Source organism: Epinephelus lanceolatus, chromosome 12 (assembly GCF_041903045.1).
Source record: "Epinephelus lanceolatus isolate andai-2023 chromosome 12, ASM4190304v1, whole genome shotgun sequence".
NCBI classification, from domain to species: Eukaryota; Metazoa; Chordata; class Actinopteri; order Perciformes; family Serranidae; genus Epinephelus; species Epinephelus lanceolatus.
This window is the reverse complement of record NC_135745.1, coordinates 20,085,774-20,107,782: the sequence shown is the minus strand read 5'-3', so window position 1 is coordinate 20,107,782 and position 22,009 is coordinate 20,085,774. Positions and strand designations below refer to the sequence as shown.

The 22,009-nt window shown below is 40.3% G+C and overlaps 1 protein-coding gene across 7 annotated transcripts in view; it reads right to left on the bottom strand.

The window, feature by feature from the left end:
• LOC117271944 (receptor-type tyrosine-protein phosphatase mu) overlaps positions 1–22,009 on the bottom strand; it is a 231,636-nt gene that overhangs the window by 177,717 nt on the left and 31,910 nt on the right. For all 7 annotated transcript variants that reach the window (XM_033650517.2, XM_078173094.1, XM_078173092.1 and 4 more), the window contains exon 2: positions 4,112–4,234. In XM_033650517.2, the coding sequence (XP_033506408.1) occupies positions 4,112–4,234 (123 nt within the window). The remainder of the gene's footprint in view (positions 1–4,111; positions 4,235–22,009) is intronic.

Genomic DNA, 22,009 nt, shown 5'->3' with positions numbered 1-22,009 from the left:
TAGTGGAGTTTTCCTCCACTCATATGAAGCCAGGAATGACAGCAACATTTAATATATTTTGTCCTGTTTACATGTTCTGGTTGATGTTTTCTGCATCTGTGAACTTATCAATTCAAAACTCTTTTCTGTAAAATTAAATAAGCGCTGACACTACAACATGAAATATGTAATGTCATCTTTGGCTCAATAAAAATAAAATAAAAATTAAGAAAGGTAATGTTACCAAATTCAGCTCCATTATAACTCCCAAGGTTCAATGACTACACTATAGTCTCAAACTAAAAAATTTTCCTCCACACACACACACATATATGTATATATATATATATATATATATATATATATTTATACAGTACAGGCCAAAAGTTTGGACACACCTTCTCATTCAATGTGTTTTCTTTATTTTCATGACTATTTACATTGTAGATTCTCACTGAAGGCATCAAAACTATGAATGAACACATGTGGAGTTATGTACTTAACAAAAAAAGGTGAAATAACTGAAAACATGTTTTATATTCTAGTTTCTTCAAAATAGCCACCCTTTGCTCTGATTACTGCTTTGCACACTCTTGGCATTCTCTCCATGAGCTTCAAGAGGTAGTCACCTGAAATGGTTTCCACTTCACAGGTGTGCCTTATCAGGGTTAATTAGTGGAATTTCTTGCTCTATCAATGGGGTTGGGACCATCAGTTGTGTTGTGCAGAAGTCAGGTTAATACACAGCCGACAGCCCTATTGGACAACTGTTAAAATTCATGAAGAGAAGAGCAAGAACCAATCAGCTAACTAAAGAAAAACGAGTGGCCATCATTACTTTAAGAAATGAAGGTCAGTCAGTCCGGAAAATTGCAAAAACTTTAAATGTGTCCCCAAGTGGAGTCGCAAAAACCATCAAGCGCTACAACGAAACTGGCACACATGAGGACCGACCCAGGAAAGGAAGACCAAGAGTCACCTCTGCTTCTGAGGATAAGTTCATCCGAGTCACCAGCCTCAGAAATCGCAAGTTAACAGCAGCTCAGATCAGAGACCAGATGAATGCCACACAGAGTTCTAGCAGCAGACCCATCTCTAGAACAACTGTTAAGAGGAGACTGCGCCAATCAGGCCTTCATGGTCAAATAGCTGCTAGGAAACCACTGCTAAGGAGAGGCAACAAGCAGAAGAGATTTGTTTGGGCCAAGAAACACAAGGAATGGACATTAGACCAGTGGAAATCTGTGCTTTGGTCTCATGAGTCCAAATTTGAGATCTTTGGTTCCAACCGCCGTGTCTTTGTGAGACGCAGAAAAGGTGAACGGATGGATTCCACATGCCTGGTTCCCACTGTGAAGCATGGAGGAGGAGGTGTGATGGTGTGGGGGTGTTTTGCTGGTGACACTGTTGGGGATTTATTCAAAATTGAAGGTACACTGAACCAGCATGGCTACCACAGCATCCTGCAGCGACATGCCATCCCATCCGGTTTGCGTTTAGTTGGACGATCATTTATTTTTCAACAGGACAATGACCCCAAACACACCTCCAGGCTGTGTAAGGGCTATTTGACCAAGAAGGAGAGTGATGGAGTGCTGCGGCAGATGACCTGGCCTCCACAGTCACCGGACCTGAACCCAATCCAGATGGTTTGGGGTGAGCTGGACCGCAGAGTGAAGGCAAAGGGGCCAACAAGTGCTAAACACCTCTGGGAACTCCTTCAAGACTGTTGGAAAACCATTTCAGATGACTACCTCTTGAAGCTCATGGAGAGAATGCCAAGAGTGTGCAAAGCAGTAATCAGAGCAAAGGGTGGCTATTTTGAAGAAACTAGAATATAAAACATGTTTTCAGTTATTTCACCTTTTTTTGTTAAGTACATAACTCCACATGTGTTCATTCATAGTTTTGATGCCTTCAGTGAGAATCTACAATGTAAATAGTCATGAAAATAAAGAAAACGCATTGAATGAGAAGGTGTGTCCAAACTTTTGGCCTGTACTGTATATATATATATATATATATATATATATATATATATATATATATGCTAACATTATTAGTATAAGCCTATAACATTTTACATTACATACATACTTACATTACATAAATTCAGAGCACTCTCTGAGTGTACTGTTTGGTTATCCAAAGTGCTGCACTCTCGACATAGCAGAGCTCTGGGCACTCATGAGCAGCAGAGCGCTGAGCCGAGTGACTTAACCGTTCGTTAATTCATATAGAAATATAACATTCCATTTCTCCGACTAACAGGGCTCTCATTTTAGTGTAGAGCATCAGACTGAATATACGAACGCACCATGTCAGGTCACTCACTCTCTGGGACTGCAAATTTTTCTTAAAAAGTAAGCTAACAATAATAAAGTAAGCTCGGTACCCTCTCACTCAGGGGGTGGACGACTTGACAGGATTGCTGAAGGTGGCATGGTCAGCTTTGTGGTTGATTAACATGCCAATTTTACAAAGGAGGATGACATTTAAATGGTTTCCTCCAGTTTGTTTTGCTATCGAAGCTAACGTTAGCTAATTTAATTTTAATTTAATTTAATTTTAATTTAATATACTTTATTAATCCCCAAGGGGGAAATTGAATCTTTTCACTCTGTTGTCATATACATATACACACAGGCCTGAAATACACACACATGCACAAACAGGACCTTTTTACATGCATTAAATGGAGAGATGTCAGAGTGAGGGGGCTGCCCATGGACAGGCGCCCTGAGCAGTTGGGGGGGGTTTGGTGCCTTGCTCAATGGCACCTCTCAAGCTACCAGTCCACGCTCCATATTTTGGAACCGGCAACCCTCCGGTTCCAAAGCTACTGCCGCCACATTTCACAAAAAGGTAGCGTTACAGAGAAATCCAATATTCGTCTTAATAATTTTAATAATTAATAATTAGGTGCACATAATAATAATGTTATTCATCCCTACAACAGTGAATATTTTTTCCCTGACCTGATATGACATGAGAGCATTTTTGTCATCACATTTAACACATTTATCACATTTAACCATAATTGTCTTTGTTTTTGTTGACGGGCAGTGGCGGCTGGTATGTGATAAACTTCAAGTTTTGAGCCATGACTCCTTCCATTCTGGCTCCCAATAACACAACAAGACCACATTTTAAGACTCCTACGTAGCCTACAGCCCTGTGGTGACGAGTCATGTTTTGCCTCCAGCTAATTAAATGACATCAGTGTAACAGCGGCCCTAAAAGGTGCTATACTCTGTTTGAATATTAGGCCAACAAAAGATGTACTCAAATACATTAGACTCCTTTAGGGAATAGCATAGTACAATAAACAACACGGGTATATGCATATATTAATATCTGAATGACAAAGTTGAAGGTATTCTAAAAAGATTCATAGCTTTTAAAAAAACACATCCCTCTTTTTAATAATACAAATGAAGAAACTAGTGTTGGAACTCCAGAGAAGAATGTAGCAGTACTGTCTTTAAAGTATATGCTTGCAAGATCGAATAGTATCCATATAAGCTGTAATCAATATTTATTAGTCTCCAGCACTAAGCTGTTTACGTGCAGCCTTACAGTATATTCCAATTATAGTCAGACTTATAGCCTAATCAGAAAAATGTCTCATGTAAACGCCTAAATCATCAGACTGAACCGGCCATAGGGAAATAAATTTCATTCTGTGGAAAAAAACTTACAGATAAAGATTTGTCATGTAAATGCTCTGTCGAATTAGTTGAGTGTTTGGAATATCTATAATCGTCAGGTGCATAGCTCGCCCACTTGAGCCTTTCATTATACGTGTGTTCAAGGATACTGTTATTCACTGCAGATGTCAAAGTGGATGTCATGTCATATGGAGGAGCAGCATATTCTGATGGTCTCTCTAAATGGAGCCACTGTGTTGTATGATGGGATCAAGAGTTTTAAATCTTATGTTTTTATTCAAGAGTTCTTCCTAATTAGAAAATAAAATTCCTTTATGTAAAGTGATCTTTGTTTAGTGCAGAATACAGCTTCTCACACAAACAGACAGGGTCAAATGTGCAGACTGTTGCAGTGATGTATTCTCCGTACAGGGATGGAATCATCATTTCTCCTCCTCATGAGCCGGTGTCACCGTCCTTACCTGAGGGCATCCACAGATCTGATGAAGACTTCTCTCTGGTATTGGCCTGCTCCCAGTCAAGGTCGTCGTCTCTGCCTTGGCTGTACCCACATGCTGCCAGCGGCTTCTCAAAGTTACAATCGCCTGCGACAAAAGGAAGAAATTTATATGGTTATATAGTTTTTCCATTAACTTGCTGTTCAAATGAATGAATATATAAATTAAATTCCCCTCGTTTTTTTTTACCCAGCGGTATTCATAATGCAATATGCCAGACAATGAGATGCATTTAAGTGAGACAGAGTGAAGGATTACTGTAGTAGGCGAGGCACAACATACATTACCATCATTAGCAACACGGCAGTCCAATTTCACAATGACAAGTATGAAGTGTCCAAACTCCATCATCGTTAGGCATTATGTTCCAAAACTGCACCACCATCAGGGATAAATTGATTTATTTTCCTTGCCGGCCACAGAACTTTGCTGTTCATGCGCCCTTACTCCACAGAGCCACTCTAATCCTTTTTACAAGCTGCTTGCAAAATGACAGCAAGCAACCATTAGGGCCAGGCTTCAACCAGGCTTGGCGTGTGATCGATTAATACAAATACTCCTTTATTCCTCGCACCTTAAAGGCCACACAGAGAATGTGAGAGTTGAGCTTTCCCCCCCCCCCCAAAGTGCTTTTCAATCCACTCATAAATCTACAAAAAAAGGCAAGTCAGAACAATATGCGGCTGGAAAGGAGTTCATACCGAGTATAAAAAATCAAGAAAGAAACATAAAGGTGTTTTTTACACAGTGGGAGGTTGTTTTCAGAGCAGGCAGACGACTTAGAGAGGAATTGGACAAAATGATATTATGCTGTGTCAGATACATGATTACATCGGTTCTTTGTTGATAACAGAGGTACTGTAGACCTATATTATCCTGCCTCTTGCCAGAATCCAAATGTTGAATCTGAAAATGTTTGCTTGCACATTGCTAATAAGTTTCTAAACACAAATGACATACAAATTTTATTGCCTCTGGGAATGTCCTTTGAGCCAGAATCCATGCCAGGCAAAAACCAATATCTCATCTCTTACATGCTCCCTCTGACATTCTGCTGCATAAAGGCTACGAGCTGGGGTTTTTGTTTTCCCATTTATCTCTCTGGTGACATTTACAGTACACGTGCAAATGAGTGGCCAAACGAGGAGAACACGGGGATAATTAATATCCAGCCTCATAGGGCAGCTGCTAATGATATATTTGCTGCTTTGTCTGTTTTTTTGAGGGGGTGGACGTGGAAAAGGGAGTGATTGCCAAAGTGCCACAGGTAAAAGGGTTAGGGATTGTTGTTGAGCTTGTCCAGTGATTCATTGCCTCCTACAGATAACACATCACCAGGGCACATTGTTAGGATGAGAGATTGTAGGCTACCTGTGTGTTAGGTAGGCTCCCTGTTAAGTGGGAGACATCAGAGAAAAGCTAACAAGTGACAGTGAACAAAGCTGAAAAACAATCATCATCAGTGCAACTTAAACAGCTGTAGATTCCCGACGTCGCCAATACATTGCCAATACATAGCCTCTAAGGAGGGCTCATGTATTTCCACGTTTACTGCTTAATCTAGCTTTAACTGCATCTTCATACCTCATCAGTGAAAGTGTTTGTTGAAGTTGCTCTAAGATAGCTAGTAATCCAATAAACGTTAAAGCTAATTGGTCTTTGTTTCAGGAGAAAAAAAGCAGGTGGAAGTCAACGATGACTGTATGGCTTATTGGGACCATAGACTGTATAAAATAATGGACGTAGCTACCATGACTTCACCTATTGGTTTGTGAACTCCAGTTTTGAATCCTCAAGCTCAACATTTAGACGTTTGCCGTCTTGGTTTTGGGGAGCCAGAAGTGACCATATTCAGACAAGAGGGTGGAGCTGTGGAGGAGTGTGAGTTTGATCTGACTGAGAACTCGAGGACACTAGTAGACAGCCTATCACTCAAAGCTGCCACACCCTTATGATGTGTAACTTTAAACCTTAATAAAACGTGAACAGGAAAGTTATAGTGCATCCCTGGTACAGATGTCATGAAGCGGAAAATAAGCTATAGAGAACTGTTTTTCTGTTACCAGGCCGTAAACATGTTTATTACTGCTGTGAAGCATCCATTTTAACATTGTGGTATAGAGTGTGCCAGGGCTGACGTCAAAACCCGGAAGTTTAGCATCGCGCTGGTTCCCGGAAGAGAAAGTGAATGTGATTTTTGCATTGCATTTTGGATTATGTCAGAAAATAAGCTCTGTGGCTAACACAAGTTTATGACACTTACAGGTTTTGTTCAGCGAGATAATCTTCACATATGAACACCTTTCATACCGCATTTGAAGCTTAAATGCGATCGTCAGAAGTAAAAAGCTAACGTTAGGCTTTAACGGACTACTTGACTACTCCACGGTTGCATGACTCTTGATGTCACCGCCACTAAGCTTTCAACTGATTTCGGCCGCTTTATTTTGAAAACATTGTATAATGGGGAAATCGGACTGTTTAAGCTAAATAAGAAGCTGTAATGGCGGACTGCCAGCACTCTCGCCTGTTCGGGGGTGATGACGTTTAATGTCCCCGACAGGGTTTGTAGTCGTATTGAGCATCTCGTTAGCAACCGCCTTTATTACGACACGTAAAAGCTTCAACATTCACAAGTAGGGTATTTTCTGACGTGTTCTATGTCATAGAAGAAAACCTGAAACTCGCTTAAGCTTTTGTTAACCACAGACCTTATTTGAGGCATTTTACCAAAATCCCATTCAAAAAACGTATAGACTTTTAGACAAGAGAACCGGAAGTGCTAAAAGTGCTAACGGAGCTCCGGGTTTACTGGCACACTCTACTGGGACTAATTCACATCATGAGCCAGCCTCAAGTGGCCATTCGAGGAACTGCAGTTTTCGGCACTTCCACATTTGCTTAATTTTTCATTTTTCTTTATCAGGACACTTTAATGGAACAGAGGCATTGTACATGTATGGAAGTGTAATTCATTCACTTGAGAACAATACTGTAAAACTTAAATTAAAAGCCTCGTCCCAATTAAACACCCAGTCACTTTTACTAGCCCAGTGTGGCTACCCATTTTGACAGCTAAATGCTTGTCTCAATTAGAAGCCTGGTCTGGGTTGTTGGCTAGCAAAACATATGTGTCCATTCCTTCATTACCCTGCAAGTTATTCATATTCATTTATTCCATAAGGGTCCTCAGATCAAAATCATAAAAATTCATCCAAGTTTTGAGTATTATATGAACAGGATAAAGTGGTTTTGTGTCGGTATGCTATGTGCCAAATGAATGATTCATATTTGATATATTATCTGAAGCCTATTCTTGTAAACAAGTAATATTCATACTTTTTTAAATAAACAAAATAATCTGATTGTATTTCCCAATCTTTGCTGAGCAACAGTTTTGTGTGAAAGGAATTAAAGGTCTGTCCCAAATACAGGCCTGTTGATTTCAGTGATTTAAGCAAATAATTACCTGGGTTATTAATTTAAGTTTTACGGTATCTGCCCTGCTTTTCTGAATAAACAAGATTATTATCTCAGAATTATGAGAAAAGTCCTCATGGAAAAAAATTCTGCTTGTTTTTCTGAATTAACAAAATATGTTCTCATAAGCTCTTCTTGCAAACGAGCAGAATGTTTTTTTCCCCCCAAGAAAGACGTTCTCAAAATTTCGTATTCTCATTATCTCGTATATTCAGAAAAACAGGGAAAACTTTTTTTTTCTAGTGTGAATTACAAGTCCATATTAATGTTAATAGTAAAGTCTTTGCTTTTTCTACTATCATAAGCCAAAATATATGCAATTAAAAAGGCCTATGATTGTTGTTAACACAACAATCTCATCATAATCTGCATATTGAGTACTTTTATTTTTGATACTTTGAGTGTATTTTGAAGCTAACACTTATATAGCCTACATTTACTTCAGCATAATTTTGAATGTGTGACTTATGTATTTATTTACACCGTTTAAGATTCCAGGGACAGCGCACATTAATAATTAATTGCTGTTTAATTGGTACTTTCACTTCACAAAATGTCTGTCTCCATATACTATATTTGTTTTTTGTGTGTGAGCTATTATGTAATAGCTCATTGCATTCGTTAACAGCTGTTAACTGCTTTTGTTTAATTGGGTGTGAGCAGCATCGTACTCGTTGTTGATTAAATGTGAAGCAGCAGTAACAGGTTGCCAAAAACTTTTTTCTCAAAACTATCCCAGAATCTGGGTTAGGAAGTCTGAATAAGAAACCCTCATGAATTTCTCCATCAACATGCCCTTAAGCAAGGCTCTTAACCCTCAATGGTTCAACTGGAACTGTTCTGCGGCCAACACTGAGAACCTCGTGGAAGTCCTCCACCTCCCTGGAGTGACTGTGTGAAACTAAGAGAGTAAGAGTATGAAGGCGGTGCTAAAAAAAAGAGCATTTAGGCTACTTTATGCTTTCTGTCTAAATAAATAAAAATGTTTGTGTTGCCAAGATGTAACTTGGAGAACATTAACATGAGTCTTTGGCTGCAGCGTCACAGGGACTGGCTTCGTTCCATCAATATTTTGACTCAATAGTTCCAAGATCCCTTGCCCTGTGCCGCCCACCTTCCTTCTCACAGCATGCTGGAGCTCAAACAAACTCAAAGAGGTGGCTTTTATTGGTGTTTGATATTCAAATCGATGGCATTGGCGAGGAGCAAAATGTATTCCAAGTCAGTGGGTGATGGGAGTGAAGGGAGAATTCCGAACACTGAGGGCAAAAAAAAAACAAGCCTTCAAAAAGAATATGCACTAAGTGGAGCCCAGTCCTTGTTTAATTATTTTTTTAACTGTCAACTCGGCGATTAATAATAAATCAGGACAATGAGAGGGTTGAGGTGTCAGTTTGAAACTTGAAATCCCCTTCAAAGACATCATTACCGCATCTGTTCTATTAATAATTCTCTTGTTGCTCAGTTAATTTGATCTCAAAAGACCTTGAGAAAAAAAATGACTGCATACATTTTCAGATATAGTAACCAAATATGCTGCTTATATCCCCAATGTTATTCCAATGCTGCAGCTGCTCACTTTTTTCGCGGTAAATAATGGCAGAAGTTGATAGAGTGACAATTAAAAGACTTAAACTAAGCAGAGTAATCACAAATCCAATCCTATATGCGAATGTAGTGACTACAACCCAATTTACATAGTATAGTCTCTTGGTGTTTTCCTATTGATTCTCTATAGATGTGGTATTAGAAAACAGTGCCTGAAACAAACCCACACTGGTTTTTCATTGACAACACTTGAAGAACCCTCCACATCCATTGCTTTAGCTGAACTATTTTGACCATTAGACCAGGGTTACAGGATGTGAACAAGCAATAAATCAATTGGCATTGCTTTGATTGTGGCTCTTGGTAAGTACTGTGAAGTTCTTCAATAACGCCTGCAACTTGTTATCGATCTGTTGTAGAACTGTTCTGTCCCGAGGTCAACATAAGGCATCTTGTTCTACACAGATTGCATGGCATCATAAGCTTTCTCAAATGTGTGACTCCACCACCGAGAGCGCCATAAATCCACGACGAAGTGTATCACCGATCACATGTTGCATGCCATCAATACAAACTGCTGCCTCCGAGTCAAGAGATTGTACACATGCATGCAGATGAACGCATCAATCAATAGCATCATAATAGTCCTTCTCTCCGTAGGAGGTTTATATCGCTGCCAGTGTGTGGCACAACCCCCATATAATCAGGCTCGACAGCTGCTGAAATAGATATCCCAACGAGAGGCTGCCAACTCTCTGAAGGAGATTTAACTTTCAATAAAAGCTTCTATGAGGTGTGGGTAGTCTGGGGCTACAGATGAATGTGCTCCACCCTGTCAACATTCCCCTTTCAAGAGAAGCAGGCAGCTTGAAGCTAAAAAGGTGGCCCTAGATATGTCATGAAACAATTTATTCCTGAGCGAGAACACACAATAGTCTTTATATTCTCACGCAGAGTGCATTTCAAAGAAATCTATCCATCTTTTCCTGGACTGAGCCAGAGGCCAGAATCAATACCTCAACCCCTCAATGCTGGAGCCAATTTCTCCTAAAGATTTTCAAGTCAGACTTAAAAGGCCTTTTGTTATTGCACCTGTAACAAAAGTAAACTTTAAGCATTAAAAGCTGTGTGCATGCGTGTGTGTAAGTGTGTGTGTGTTTGTGTGTCAAAGTTTGGTACTGTAGTGGAGTGCTATTCACACAGTCCTCTCTCTGAATGCCAGTGAATGAGTGTAGGAAGGATGGTGAGGGTGGAAATGGAATATTGAAAAAGCAGAGTGGTACGGTATTAAAGGAAAATAAGGCTTTTTTGAACATGCTCAGAGTAGAGCTCCTTGGTGAGGTTGTAAATGACATTGTTCTGTTATGCTTTGCAGCATTTTTGTTCGTTAACATGATTACAGTTGTGAAGTTCTTTTGCTTTTGTAGGTTCCTGCTCTCCAAATGTTGGTGTCTTTATTGATGAAGTTTTAAAGAAAAGTATGGGTTTAAGCACTGAATTCAGGGATACTCAGTGCAAACTGTTGTTGCCAGGCCTAGACTTTATGAGAAACTGCCTTAAACGTCTTTTAAAAGTAACAGTTTGACATGTTAGGAAATATTTTCCTGCCAAGAGTTAAATGAGAAACTCAGTACCACTCTCATATCAAGCTAGTTAGCTTAGCTTAGCAAAAACAATGTCCAGCTCCTTCTAATGTTATATGTCATTTCTTGTTTATTTAATTCATAAAAATAAAATTGAAGTGCAAAACTGACAAGTTGTGGTTAATGTACCTGACTATTTCTTTGCCGGATGCAGTTACTTCCTGGAGTCTTCTTGTCATGGTGAGGTTGCAGACTTCAAGAAGTCACTCATATAGCTCTCACAAGACAAGCGAATAAGCATATTACCCAAATGTTGGTTATTTTTCGGGAATATTATGAAGTATTTACATGGAATCGGGGAGACAGTAGACAACAGACAATACCTTCTGGATGGTACGACGAAAACAAGCGAACAGTCTGACGGAATGACAGGATGGTACGACTACCCATGCATGAGTATAGTTGCGATGATAATGCCGTGTTGTTCACAAAGATTGTAATAAAATACATTAAATTAAAATATTCCATGTTTTTTTATTTTATGTAGTTTTTCTAGTGATGTCTAGATTGCCTGTGTTTCCGTCTTGTGTGAAGGAGCTATGTAACATCTGCTTGTAAATTTTGTCACAGAGGACTACAAAAACTCACCTTATCTAATGTCCTGTTCTCATCCACGAAAACGATATCTGGTAGGGCTGGGCAATATAGACAAAACTTCATATCTCAGTATTTACAGGCTGACTAGTGATACACAATCTATATCTCCATATTTTCTATGAAATGGGCTACATGTTTTCAGTTGCAAGTCAAAGCCACATTTGAGATGTCACAAACAATTTTATAAAAAACAGACTGTGATTAAAATAAAATGCAAAGACAGGAATTTTTTCCTGTTTGAAAATATGCAGCTGCACAACATGTAAATACATGTACATTAATGTTTTTGCACATAGCACTGGAGCTACAGAGGTTTAAAGGATTGCAACACAGGACTAAAAACTATAACATGAGTATAAAGGTATCAAGTAGGCCTAAATCCACTGTAGTTTGGAGCAATTAAAAAAAATGTGGGGGGAGTTTAACAGTCATTTTTCATCTGTTGGCCTTTCAGATGAATCTAGAAAATGACTGAAATATTTTTATTTATTTAGACTATTAATCTTATTTTTGCACAGAGCATCAACAGAGAGGCCGAGGGAGGGAAGACGTAAGAGACACTTTGTCCGTGTTACATACGTATTGTATATGAAACGTCTGTGTTGCCCCGCATTTTTTTAAAACAGATCTGTCTCCATGTCACAAAACACAACACAACTACAAAGGAGAAAGGTGACGTGCTACGATCCACCTCACACACGAACTAGCAGCGCAGCACTGGATTGCATGTGTGCTGCGGTAATATCATTAATCTCACAGACTGATTTAGCGTAACACGTGCAACATATAGACGGATGTCACACTGTAAAAGACAAATTAAATTGATTAATTAAATAAAATGACAGATTAAACAGAGGAGCAGATCTGTGTCTCTCTGAGTGTTATTGGAGAATTTGTGAGTGAGTGAGTGGGGCGGAGCTGTGCGGAGAGGAGAGACGAACACTGGTATGCATTATGTAACGCAACTAAATGGTGTGTCTAAATTTATATCTTCCATGAAACTATATTGATATATCGTACATAGTCGTTATATCACCCAACCCTAATATCTGGTTTGTCATCCACCTTCACCCTGATTCCATGTTAACGCTGCATTACTTTTGTTCGACAGGACATAATGCAAGAAAGAAGACTAAAGCTTCAGGGTGGAACGTGAACTCAAGACTTTGCACGTACAGAGCAGGGTTGGCACCTAACCCCGGGCACCTGTGTGATAATTACTAGCTACTGCATAATTATTGGTCATTTTCTACCCAGTAATTTTGAGAGAGCTGCATACAGTGTGCGATATTACAAAGCAAGCAAACGAACAAAAGTAGCATTAGTGTTGTGTGTGCTTGTATGGCATCGGATAGAATATCCTCCCCGTGAGGAAACTGAGCCCTTTTCCAGCATCGCCACTGCTTCAGTCCCAGTGGCAGATATCATTGCTGCAAGACCTCCTTAGCCCCTCTGCCAATTCTGCAATTACCAGCTTTCCAACCTGCTCTGTCTGGCTAGGAAATCGCAGGTCTGCTCTTTGCCCCAATCTGCCTCAATGTCTGCACTTGTTTTAACAAACATCTTGTCTGCTGGCGTCCCTGCAGACTGAAACCACAAGGCAATCTTGGGTAATTTAAAACCAATGTCAACTATCTCCCTCTACCACTGCCAGTTTAGAGCTTCAGAATCCTGCAGCTAAGCCCCTTAGGGACTGATAGGTCTTTTCACTCTGGCCCTATTTCACTTATCTATTGGCAGCTCCTGCCAAGTCCTATCTCTGCACTGAATTGCATGTATATATACTATCTGTTTGGGGACTTTGAACTGAGGGAAGGGATTTAGACAATCAATCTCAATATCATTATCAATCACGTCTCGCTGTTCACCACATTGATTCGAGGGGAAATAAAGAAGTTGGGAGTGGAGATTTCCACTGATAATCTGCCTGGCTGAGCCATGCACTTGTCAGCAATGTTTTGCAAAACAAAACCGACAAATCACATCTTGTGTGATAGAACAAAATCAGGCCAAAAAGCGAACATTGCATTTGTGAGTTAAAACACTGGAATACATTTGATGATGTATGAAGCTATAAAGATTTGAAAAATATTGTGCGTAGATTCATTATTTCTTAAAACCCATTCGGCACTATGTAGCTAAAAAAACACCTCGTTATAAAAAGCTCTTTGCCTTCCAGGGCATCTTTTTCCTTTTTTTTGTCTTGTCAACCAAATATCAACTTGATGAATGTGCTTTACATCAGGAGTACAACATAGTTCCTGATCAAATCCACCCTTGTGCATGGTTAGATGTACATCGAAGATGACAGGCAGCCTTCTCCTTAGATATGCTAAATTTTGACAGATGATTTTCAAGCTGTGTGCCAGCGCGGGGCTTGACGTTCTCTTCCAATGCGCCTGTCAAGAACTTCCAGTAAATGATTTCAAATCCATCTCCATTCTGTATAACCTGCCAGGCACCAATTAAGATAAATATGGAAGCTAACTCGGAGACATGGAGGATCCTTATTGTCATTCCTCTCTGAGCAAAAAAAATGAGGACTTCAGGTCTGTCTGCATAGAAGTATCCTATGGTGATTACACCAAACATTGTGTTATTTTTTCTCTTAGCAGAGGTCCATTTGAATCACAGATTGCTTTCGGATATGTTAAGGTCAGACAATATAGTTAAGAGGCTCGTTCACACTAAAAAGCAAGAGAGCTTTCAATTGCTGAAGATCAGATTTAATCCGTTTCTGCAGACTAAGGAAAACCACCTGCTGTGCTGGGTGTTTAGTTTGAGGAGAGGTGGCTTAGGCGCATTCTGACTCTGACTTGACAGCAACGAGGCTGGTTAACAATGGCTTCTCCTCCTATTGTTCCCAGCACCCTCATTCTTGTCTCTATCCACAGAGAGAGCTACAGTCTGTCTGTCTCTGTGCCTCTGCCCTCCAGAGAGTGAGAGGGAGAAAATAAGGCTGTTTCCTATTCAGCTTAATGCCTGTTGATACACTGAATGGCAGAGTGAAATAGGCTTGTTTGGCTTCCCATTTCCCTGTGTTCAACATGCCCCCAGAAATGATATGGTGACTGAGCATAACAGGCGCTCCATTAAAATCACTGTTTATTTGTTGCACAAGTTAAAACTGCACTGAGGAGAGGATATATTTTGATCAGCGAGGTGAGGAGAAGTTGAGTTTGTATGTCAAATATACTAAATAAAAATCGAAGACACGTCCTGCTGTGTCCGAATGCTGGTGTTGATGCACATCCTGTGCTGCAAAATCAACTCATGATGATGGTTTTAAGTGGAATTAACCCTCTGCATTGATTCGCAACACAGCTGTAGCTCAATACTATAAGACTGGAAATTAAAATTTCCTCCAGCGTGATTCCGCATTTGATCCAGGTGTGACGGGTCACTGGCCTGAGCTTCAATCAATGAAAGACAGTATAAGAGAGGAGAAAACTCTGTGGCTTCCGGTGGAAAACAGATCCACACCTGGACAGGGAGCCCTCAGGAAGAGAAAAAGGAATAAGAGCCCAGCCTGTGCTCAAAGCTAAAACCCCCCTGGCTCACTCCAATAGAAAACAACATCCCCATCCCACAGTGGATGACCCTTCAGACTGAACCCCTTCAATCCTCCAAAAACCTGCTAAGTCAGCAAACCTTTGAATTCTGCCTGGCTGAAACAAAGAAGGGATGAAATGCTAATGTCAGTATCAGTAGCTTTCCCCCCTGTTCTCCCAGAGTTTCCCAGAGTCTAATTTGTCAAACATGCAAGTAACAATGCCAGAAATTAGCCCAAAGGGAGGTTTCCTCCAGAGGAGAGAATGATTATGTTTGATCATGGAATAAACAAGAACATTAACATGCTTTGTTGGTTTTCCAGAACTGGAACAAATGCTTGTTTTTATGTGCGGAGGAGGAAATAATTCAAGGTTGAATGTCAAAGAATTAGCAAATCACTAAAGCTAATTAGAAAATGTAGAAGAATAGAAGAAAGGTTGAATCAATCCCTCTTGAGAAGGAGTGGAAATCTAGGCCACAAGGCAAAGCTTGCGCGTTGAGGCAGAATTATCAGCTTGATTAAATATCGTTACTTTGCTTTTGTGTCATGGCATATCGTCAATCACCTATGCGGTGAGTTTAATCCCCCCGTTGCCACACACACAGTCGTGTCAAGCTTGGAAGATCTGACCGACACGTGGGCAGACGGTGCACAGGTGGAAGGTGGATTCCAGCCCAGGTGAAAGGTTACCGCATGGATCTGAGCGTTGCCTTGACAGGTGTGGCTGAAGAGATTTCAATCCTAGAGGGAGCTTTTTCAAAGTACCGTCTTAGGGTCTTCACCTGCACACTTCAAACACATTCAAACCCTTCGTTTCTCTACTGAAGCCCAATAAATCAGCTACCTGAAAGAAAAACCCCGTGGCCGGGCTTAATCCTCCTGGGTCGGGGGGGGGGGGGGGGTGGGGGGGGGGGGCCGACGTGGAAGGCATGAGGCCTGTGAGCCCCCCTTTTTTGAATTTACTGCATGTGCCACACTCTTGTTGTGCCTGGCAACAGGAGAGTCTGCAGACTGGTCAGTGAGAATCTCAAAACAAGTGGGAGGAATCTCTTCATGTGTCTCACTACAGCCCCAGTTCTTACAGCCGTGGCACTTGACGACAATGTAGATCATTATAGCAATAAGTATCACCATTAACATTTACCATGACATGTCTCTCCTTTGTGTAACAGCTAACAATATCACCCACATGATTTTGTATCTGTAGCCTAAAGCCATTTTTGCAACTGGCATCACAGTCAAAATCCACCGTGTCAAAATGCTGCCCAGCATGACAGCTGATTGGCCATCAGTCTGTTTCGAATTAGGGATGCTCTAATTCAACTGTTAATACGGGTGAGAAAAGAAAGTTACAGGTAAATCAGGTTGCCTTCTTGAAGAATATTTTACCATGATTAATTAAGTAATCTATGGTTCACGTCTGGCAGCACAGTGGTGCAGTGGTTAGCGCTGTTGCATCACAACAAGAGGGCTCCGGCTTCAGTTGGGACTGAGTGGAGTTTGAATGTTCTCCTTGTGTCAGTGTGGGTTTTCTCTGGGTATTCCAACTTCCTGTTTGTCATGTTTGATGTATCTTAAGCACAGTGAGTTTTCGCTTGTTGTATGAAATGTGTTATCTAAATAAAATTGACTTGACTGTCCTGCCACCAAACTATGTATGAGAGAACATTTGAGTTGCTAAAAATGTTGATGTAATACCACCCTCATATCTGCCCATTCAAATAGGACACTATGGCTAGCAGCCACTTAGCTTAACGTGTTTATCAATGAGTTTTAGAGGTAAAGGCCTACCTCGACTACTGGTGGGCAGATTTCATTACCTTCGTACTAGTCTTACATATTCAGACCTATCTCGCGCTGTGCCCACACTGGAGCTGGCTGATCTGCACTAAGGGAAAAATTACAAACAAACCAATCACAATTGTCTGCCGTGGCGCTAAGCCCAAGATGCAGTGTTGGGAGGGAGCTTGTTTTGGTGGAGAAGCAAGCACTGGCATTAGAATTACTAAATCCTCACAGAAAATGCCACCTTGGGCCTATAGGGCTCAAAGTGTCATGGCCTCCTCTAGCCTTTACCTGCAAAATGTCTCACAGTGACCACAAAGAGACACAAATAGACCAAAAAGAGATGCAAGGAAACTATAAAAAGACACAAAATTAACTAAAAAATGGGCAAAACAACCAAATAAGATAGCTACAAAAGAATGACCAAAACAGACACAAAGTTACTTCAAAGAGACAAAAAATGACTCAAAAAAGAGGCAAAACAATATACCAGAGGCAAAACCACCACAAAATCTGCAAGTCTTGCTCCTATGTAGACAAGGTGGTGGGCCTTTTGTATATCTATGTCCAGGGGCTCACTGCCCCTGAACCTCCCATGCACTTTTGCGTGTAGGTTGCTCGCTCGAGGTCTTAGTTTCATGCACAGCGCCAATTTCTAATTTGACGTAGCACCTGGGATTTGGAAGATGTTAACATGAAGGAAGCATGTTACCATCTGAGATTGGTGGTTTATACCCACAGCCCACATCCTGTAAGCCAGACTACCTTTGGACAGAATCAGGCTGGCTAGTTCCCTGTCTTTACACTAATCTAATCTAACTGGCTGCTGTCTCCAAAGTTATATGAAGTATAACTCTCCTCATTAAACTCTCAGCAAGAAAGCCAGTAAGCTTATTTCCCAAAATGTCAATCTGTTGCTTTAATTAGGTCAAAATCTGCACCGATACAGATCTGGCATTTTGGATCATAGTATCCCCGTTTCTTAACTATGGCGGAGATGCAGAAATAAGTTATTACAGTGATTACAAGTAATGACCCGCACTGTTTTGTCCATAAACCACAGTTGCTTTCACCCAACATATCATCTGCATGTTTTAAGTAAACAGAATCTGGAGATGAAGTAACAGTTATATTTTGCTGCTAGTTCATGCTGATTTCCCAACCTATTAATGTCTATTTTAAAAATTTATACTGAGAACAAATAAATAATTCACAAAAGAATTTCAAAACAGTTTCAAGGAATGCATATTGCCTTTCAAACAGCGTCAGATTTTAGAGAATGAGAATATCCGGTCTTCACGACTCAATGCGGCTAACCCACTTTCAAAATGATAATGCATGTACAGGTCACCTCTATGCAGTGAGTGACAGGGTAACGTTAGACCAATTAGACTTTTCAGCCAGTCTGTTATCAATTCAGACAGTGAAGTGGTATGAATAAGTCAAAGAAACAAAGGAATTCCCCGAGTCTCATTAATATTATTAATTTTTAAATCCAATTATTGTATGACGGCTCGTGACCTATTTTCTGATTTAAGTGTCCTATCAAAACCCAACACATCACAGAGAGTAGAGAAACCTTTAAGGTTTTAGATAGTTCTCGAGCTCCCGCAGGGTGCTCCTTTGGGAGACTTTGGTGCTCCAATCTCGGCCGCCTTCTGTCGTGTCCCCTGCAGTAGAGTGTTACGATCTAGCTAGTGTACCATCCAGGTGAATGATCGCAGGCATTAGTACGGAGCACACAAACTTCTGAGGCACAGCACCTCTCTGATCCCTCGTTACACTGCAGGTTTTTTCATTAACAGTGTGACAAATGTGTCCGTATAAAGTCATAGTGCAAGCACATTCTAGCTGGACAGAAGGAATTTACAGTGGAGCCAATGTGAACAGAAGCCGGGTCCAGTGAGTTGAGCAAATGTGCAGATTGAAGCAAAGTAATATGAAAGAATCTAAAAAAAACAATGGCAATTAAATTTAAAAAAAAAAAAAATCATCTTCAATAAGGATTTTTTTTTTATCTGCTTTACTGTTTTGACTATTGGAGCTGACATTTAATCAATTAATCTAGCAACAGAAAAGTATAACTATTTTTAAATTATTACTGTTATTTACTGTTTTGATACTTAATTAATCATTTATGTTCATTTCCAAGAAAATATGTCAAACATTTTCTGGCTCCAGGCTCTCAAATGTGAGCATTTCTTGTTTTCTCTAATTACCTCTGCCAAGGAGGGTGGGTTTGCTTGTTTGTCTCTTTGTCAGCTGGATTACAGAAAACCTACTGGCCCAATTTTGATGAAACTTGGAGGAATGGTGTAGCACGAGCCAAGGAAGAACCCATTAAATTTTGGAGCAGATCCGAATCACAGGGCGGTAACTCAAATTATTTTCAACTTTCGTTAACATTGTGACATAAAGCGTTTGGCCTCAGAGGCCTGCACTCTCTCAGTGCCCTTCTGGTTTACGTCATGTCTTTGGGTCCTTGGTTGTTGGTCGGACAAAACAACACACTGAAAGAGATCACCATGGGCTTCAGAACATAACTTTCAGACCAAAAATATTTATTATTTTGTGATAAAATAAAGATTATAAAGAAAGATTTCAGGAGGCACCCAGTGGCTTAGTTGATAGAGCAGGCTTCCATATACAAAGGCAATGTCTTGGTTCTGCAGGTTTGATTCCAGCCTGCAGCCCCTTGCTGCATGCCACCCCCTGCCCCTCCCCCGCCAGACCCAGACCATCCTATTTTATGAAGGCATATAGCCAAAAGAATAATCTGAAAATAAGTGTTAGTTGCAGCCCCATATAGTTAAGCACCAAACATTTAGGCTATGTTCGGACTGCAGGCAAATCAGGTCCCAAAACTGATCTTAAAGACAGACTGCTCACACTGTTATTTGCAAATAATCAGACTGAATTTGTGGGTTCAGATATTACCAACCTATCTGCATGGTAACGATGTAGGTGTCAGTAACTATGTAGCAACACTGGTGATGCTGCTTTCTAATACGGGAGCATTTCGCTCTCCAAACTATTAATTTTGGCGTCTGTCCGCTGACTTCTGTTCCTCATGTTGTCCTCTTCAGCGCTCTGCTGATAGCAGCATGGATCTGCTCAGCACTCCTGTCACTTTGGATTCAACATTGTTGTTATGTGTTGTGTTCAAAGACACTTTGAAATCTGATTTGAGCTGCCACAGCGTCCATACTTAGGTGCACCTGTAGAAATATGATTGGAATTGCACTTCAAACCACCTTCAAATGTGGTCTGGATCTGATTTGACTAACACTAATACTTGCTGTCAAGACTTCCTAAAATCAATCTGGATATGCCCAAAGGATTGTCAAAGGATTTGGCCTGGCAGTCTGAACAAGGCCTAAAACCTTTTACTAACGTCTATCTTCAACTTCACTAACAAGGAATTAAACCACCATGTCTACTCATGACCACTAACACTGGTAACAGAGTTAGTAGAAATGAATACCTTAAAAAATTCAGTTTAGTCTGATTCCCTAAGAGAATACTGGACTGAAAAGGGATGTTTTAAAATTTTGTTTTAAAAATGTCAAGTCTGATGCCTTGAGTACTTTAATCACTACAACCCTGCTGGTCTGTAGAAACACAACACTGAAGAACTGAAAAGTCTGAAGAGGAACAAACTGTACATACTCCAAAATAGTCTAATATCATGCATTCAAGTGTTAATTCACAGAGCAATTTGAAAATCAATAACAGAAGTTTAAACTCTTCTAAACTCAAGCAACAAAGAGACTTAAAAATAGACATAATGTGCGCTTTCTTCATCTGGGCATGGTCAGTGCACATGCTGCTGCATTTTGAATGATCTGCCATTTGTCTAAAGCTTTCTCTGGTAGATCAGAAAAAAAACTTTAGTCTCTAAGAGATAAAAGCAGTATCTGCCTTGTAAGTATAACTCAATAGACACATTTCTGTGACATTTACATTCTCTCAATTTAATGTGGTGTGATGAACAGAGTTCCTTGTCAATGCGTCATACAATAAACACTCTCTGGCTCTCTGAATAAATACACTGTAGGACTCAGTATCCATAATTACATACTGCTGTGTATGCTGCATACAGTAAAGTAGCCAACTTTAATACATCTCTGCAGTCAAAGCAACTGCAGCCCTAAATTAAAGTAGCAAAATAAAAGATGTGTTAGTCATCAGTCATTTCATATTGTCTGAGCTTGAAATGACACTTGTGTAATTAAGTAAAGCACTGATTTTCCAAAGTAGCAGGGGGATCTCTCAACAAACTTGACATATGCTAAAACAGTTGGACTAAAAAGTTGTTGTCATAAACTTTGATATGCTGCCCTGAAGGCAAGTCGTTCATAAAAACACTGACATCTGTCAACGTGTCACTCTGATCCCTCAGGTCTTTCTAAAAAGTGTCATCATGCGAATGACCACAAAGGTCACGATACTCACAATACTCCTAGATTACAGGAAAACATCTCATCCAGTCAAACATCACTTTGAGCCGTCTGCTCTGTCTGACCGCCCCAAAGGCCTCTCGGCCTATATTGGTTTGGCTGGAAGAGCTAAATCAATCATAAAACAAGGAGAGCTGCCAAAGCCTTCTTTCACACCCCAACACTGAGGCGCTCACTGCCATGTTTAGGCTACTCTGACATGGTCTCAGAAATGTCAGACATCAACAGGGACAGCCTGCAAATGCTGCAGGGCTCCAGGCTGTCATGTATATGACCATAAGAGGATCCAAAAAGAAACGGCAGAGGATGTTAAAAGATAAAAGTCGATGAAATATTTAATGACACTTGGACCAAAGAAACTATTAAAACATGTTTTAATGACTCATTTATGGCAAAAGCTATAACAACCAGAAAAGTTTCATTTTATGTGAAATTTGCTTCTTTTTTTTATCTGAAGGGTTCCAACGTCAGGTTCAGTCAAGTTTACATCAAATGCTGCTAATCCAGAGTAGTGAAAGAAATTATCCCTTTGATGGAATTTCACAGATCAACAAATTGAACTAAACCACAAAACACACAAAAGTACCTCCAGGCAATGTGAGATTAGCGAGAGGAGCGAGAGAAGGAGAGAGGCAGAGGGGGAAAGATGGGGGACAGGGTTGCGGGGGGTTGCTCAATCTCAACAAAGACTGCAAGCTTCAGGGCTGCTGAGGAATCGACCGCAACCACAGGGCATCATCCTCGGAGGTAATACCAAGGAGCACAAAAGGGCCTTAACTAAAGCACATCGCTTTTC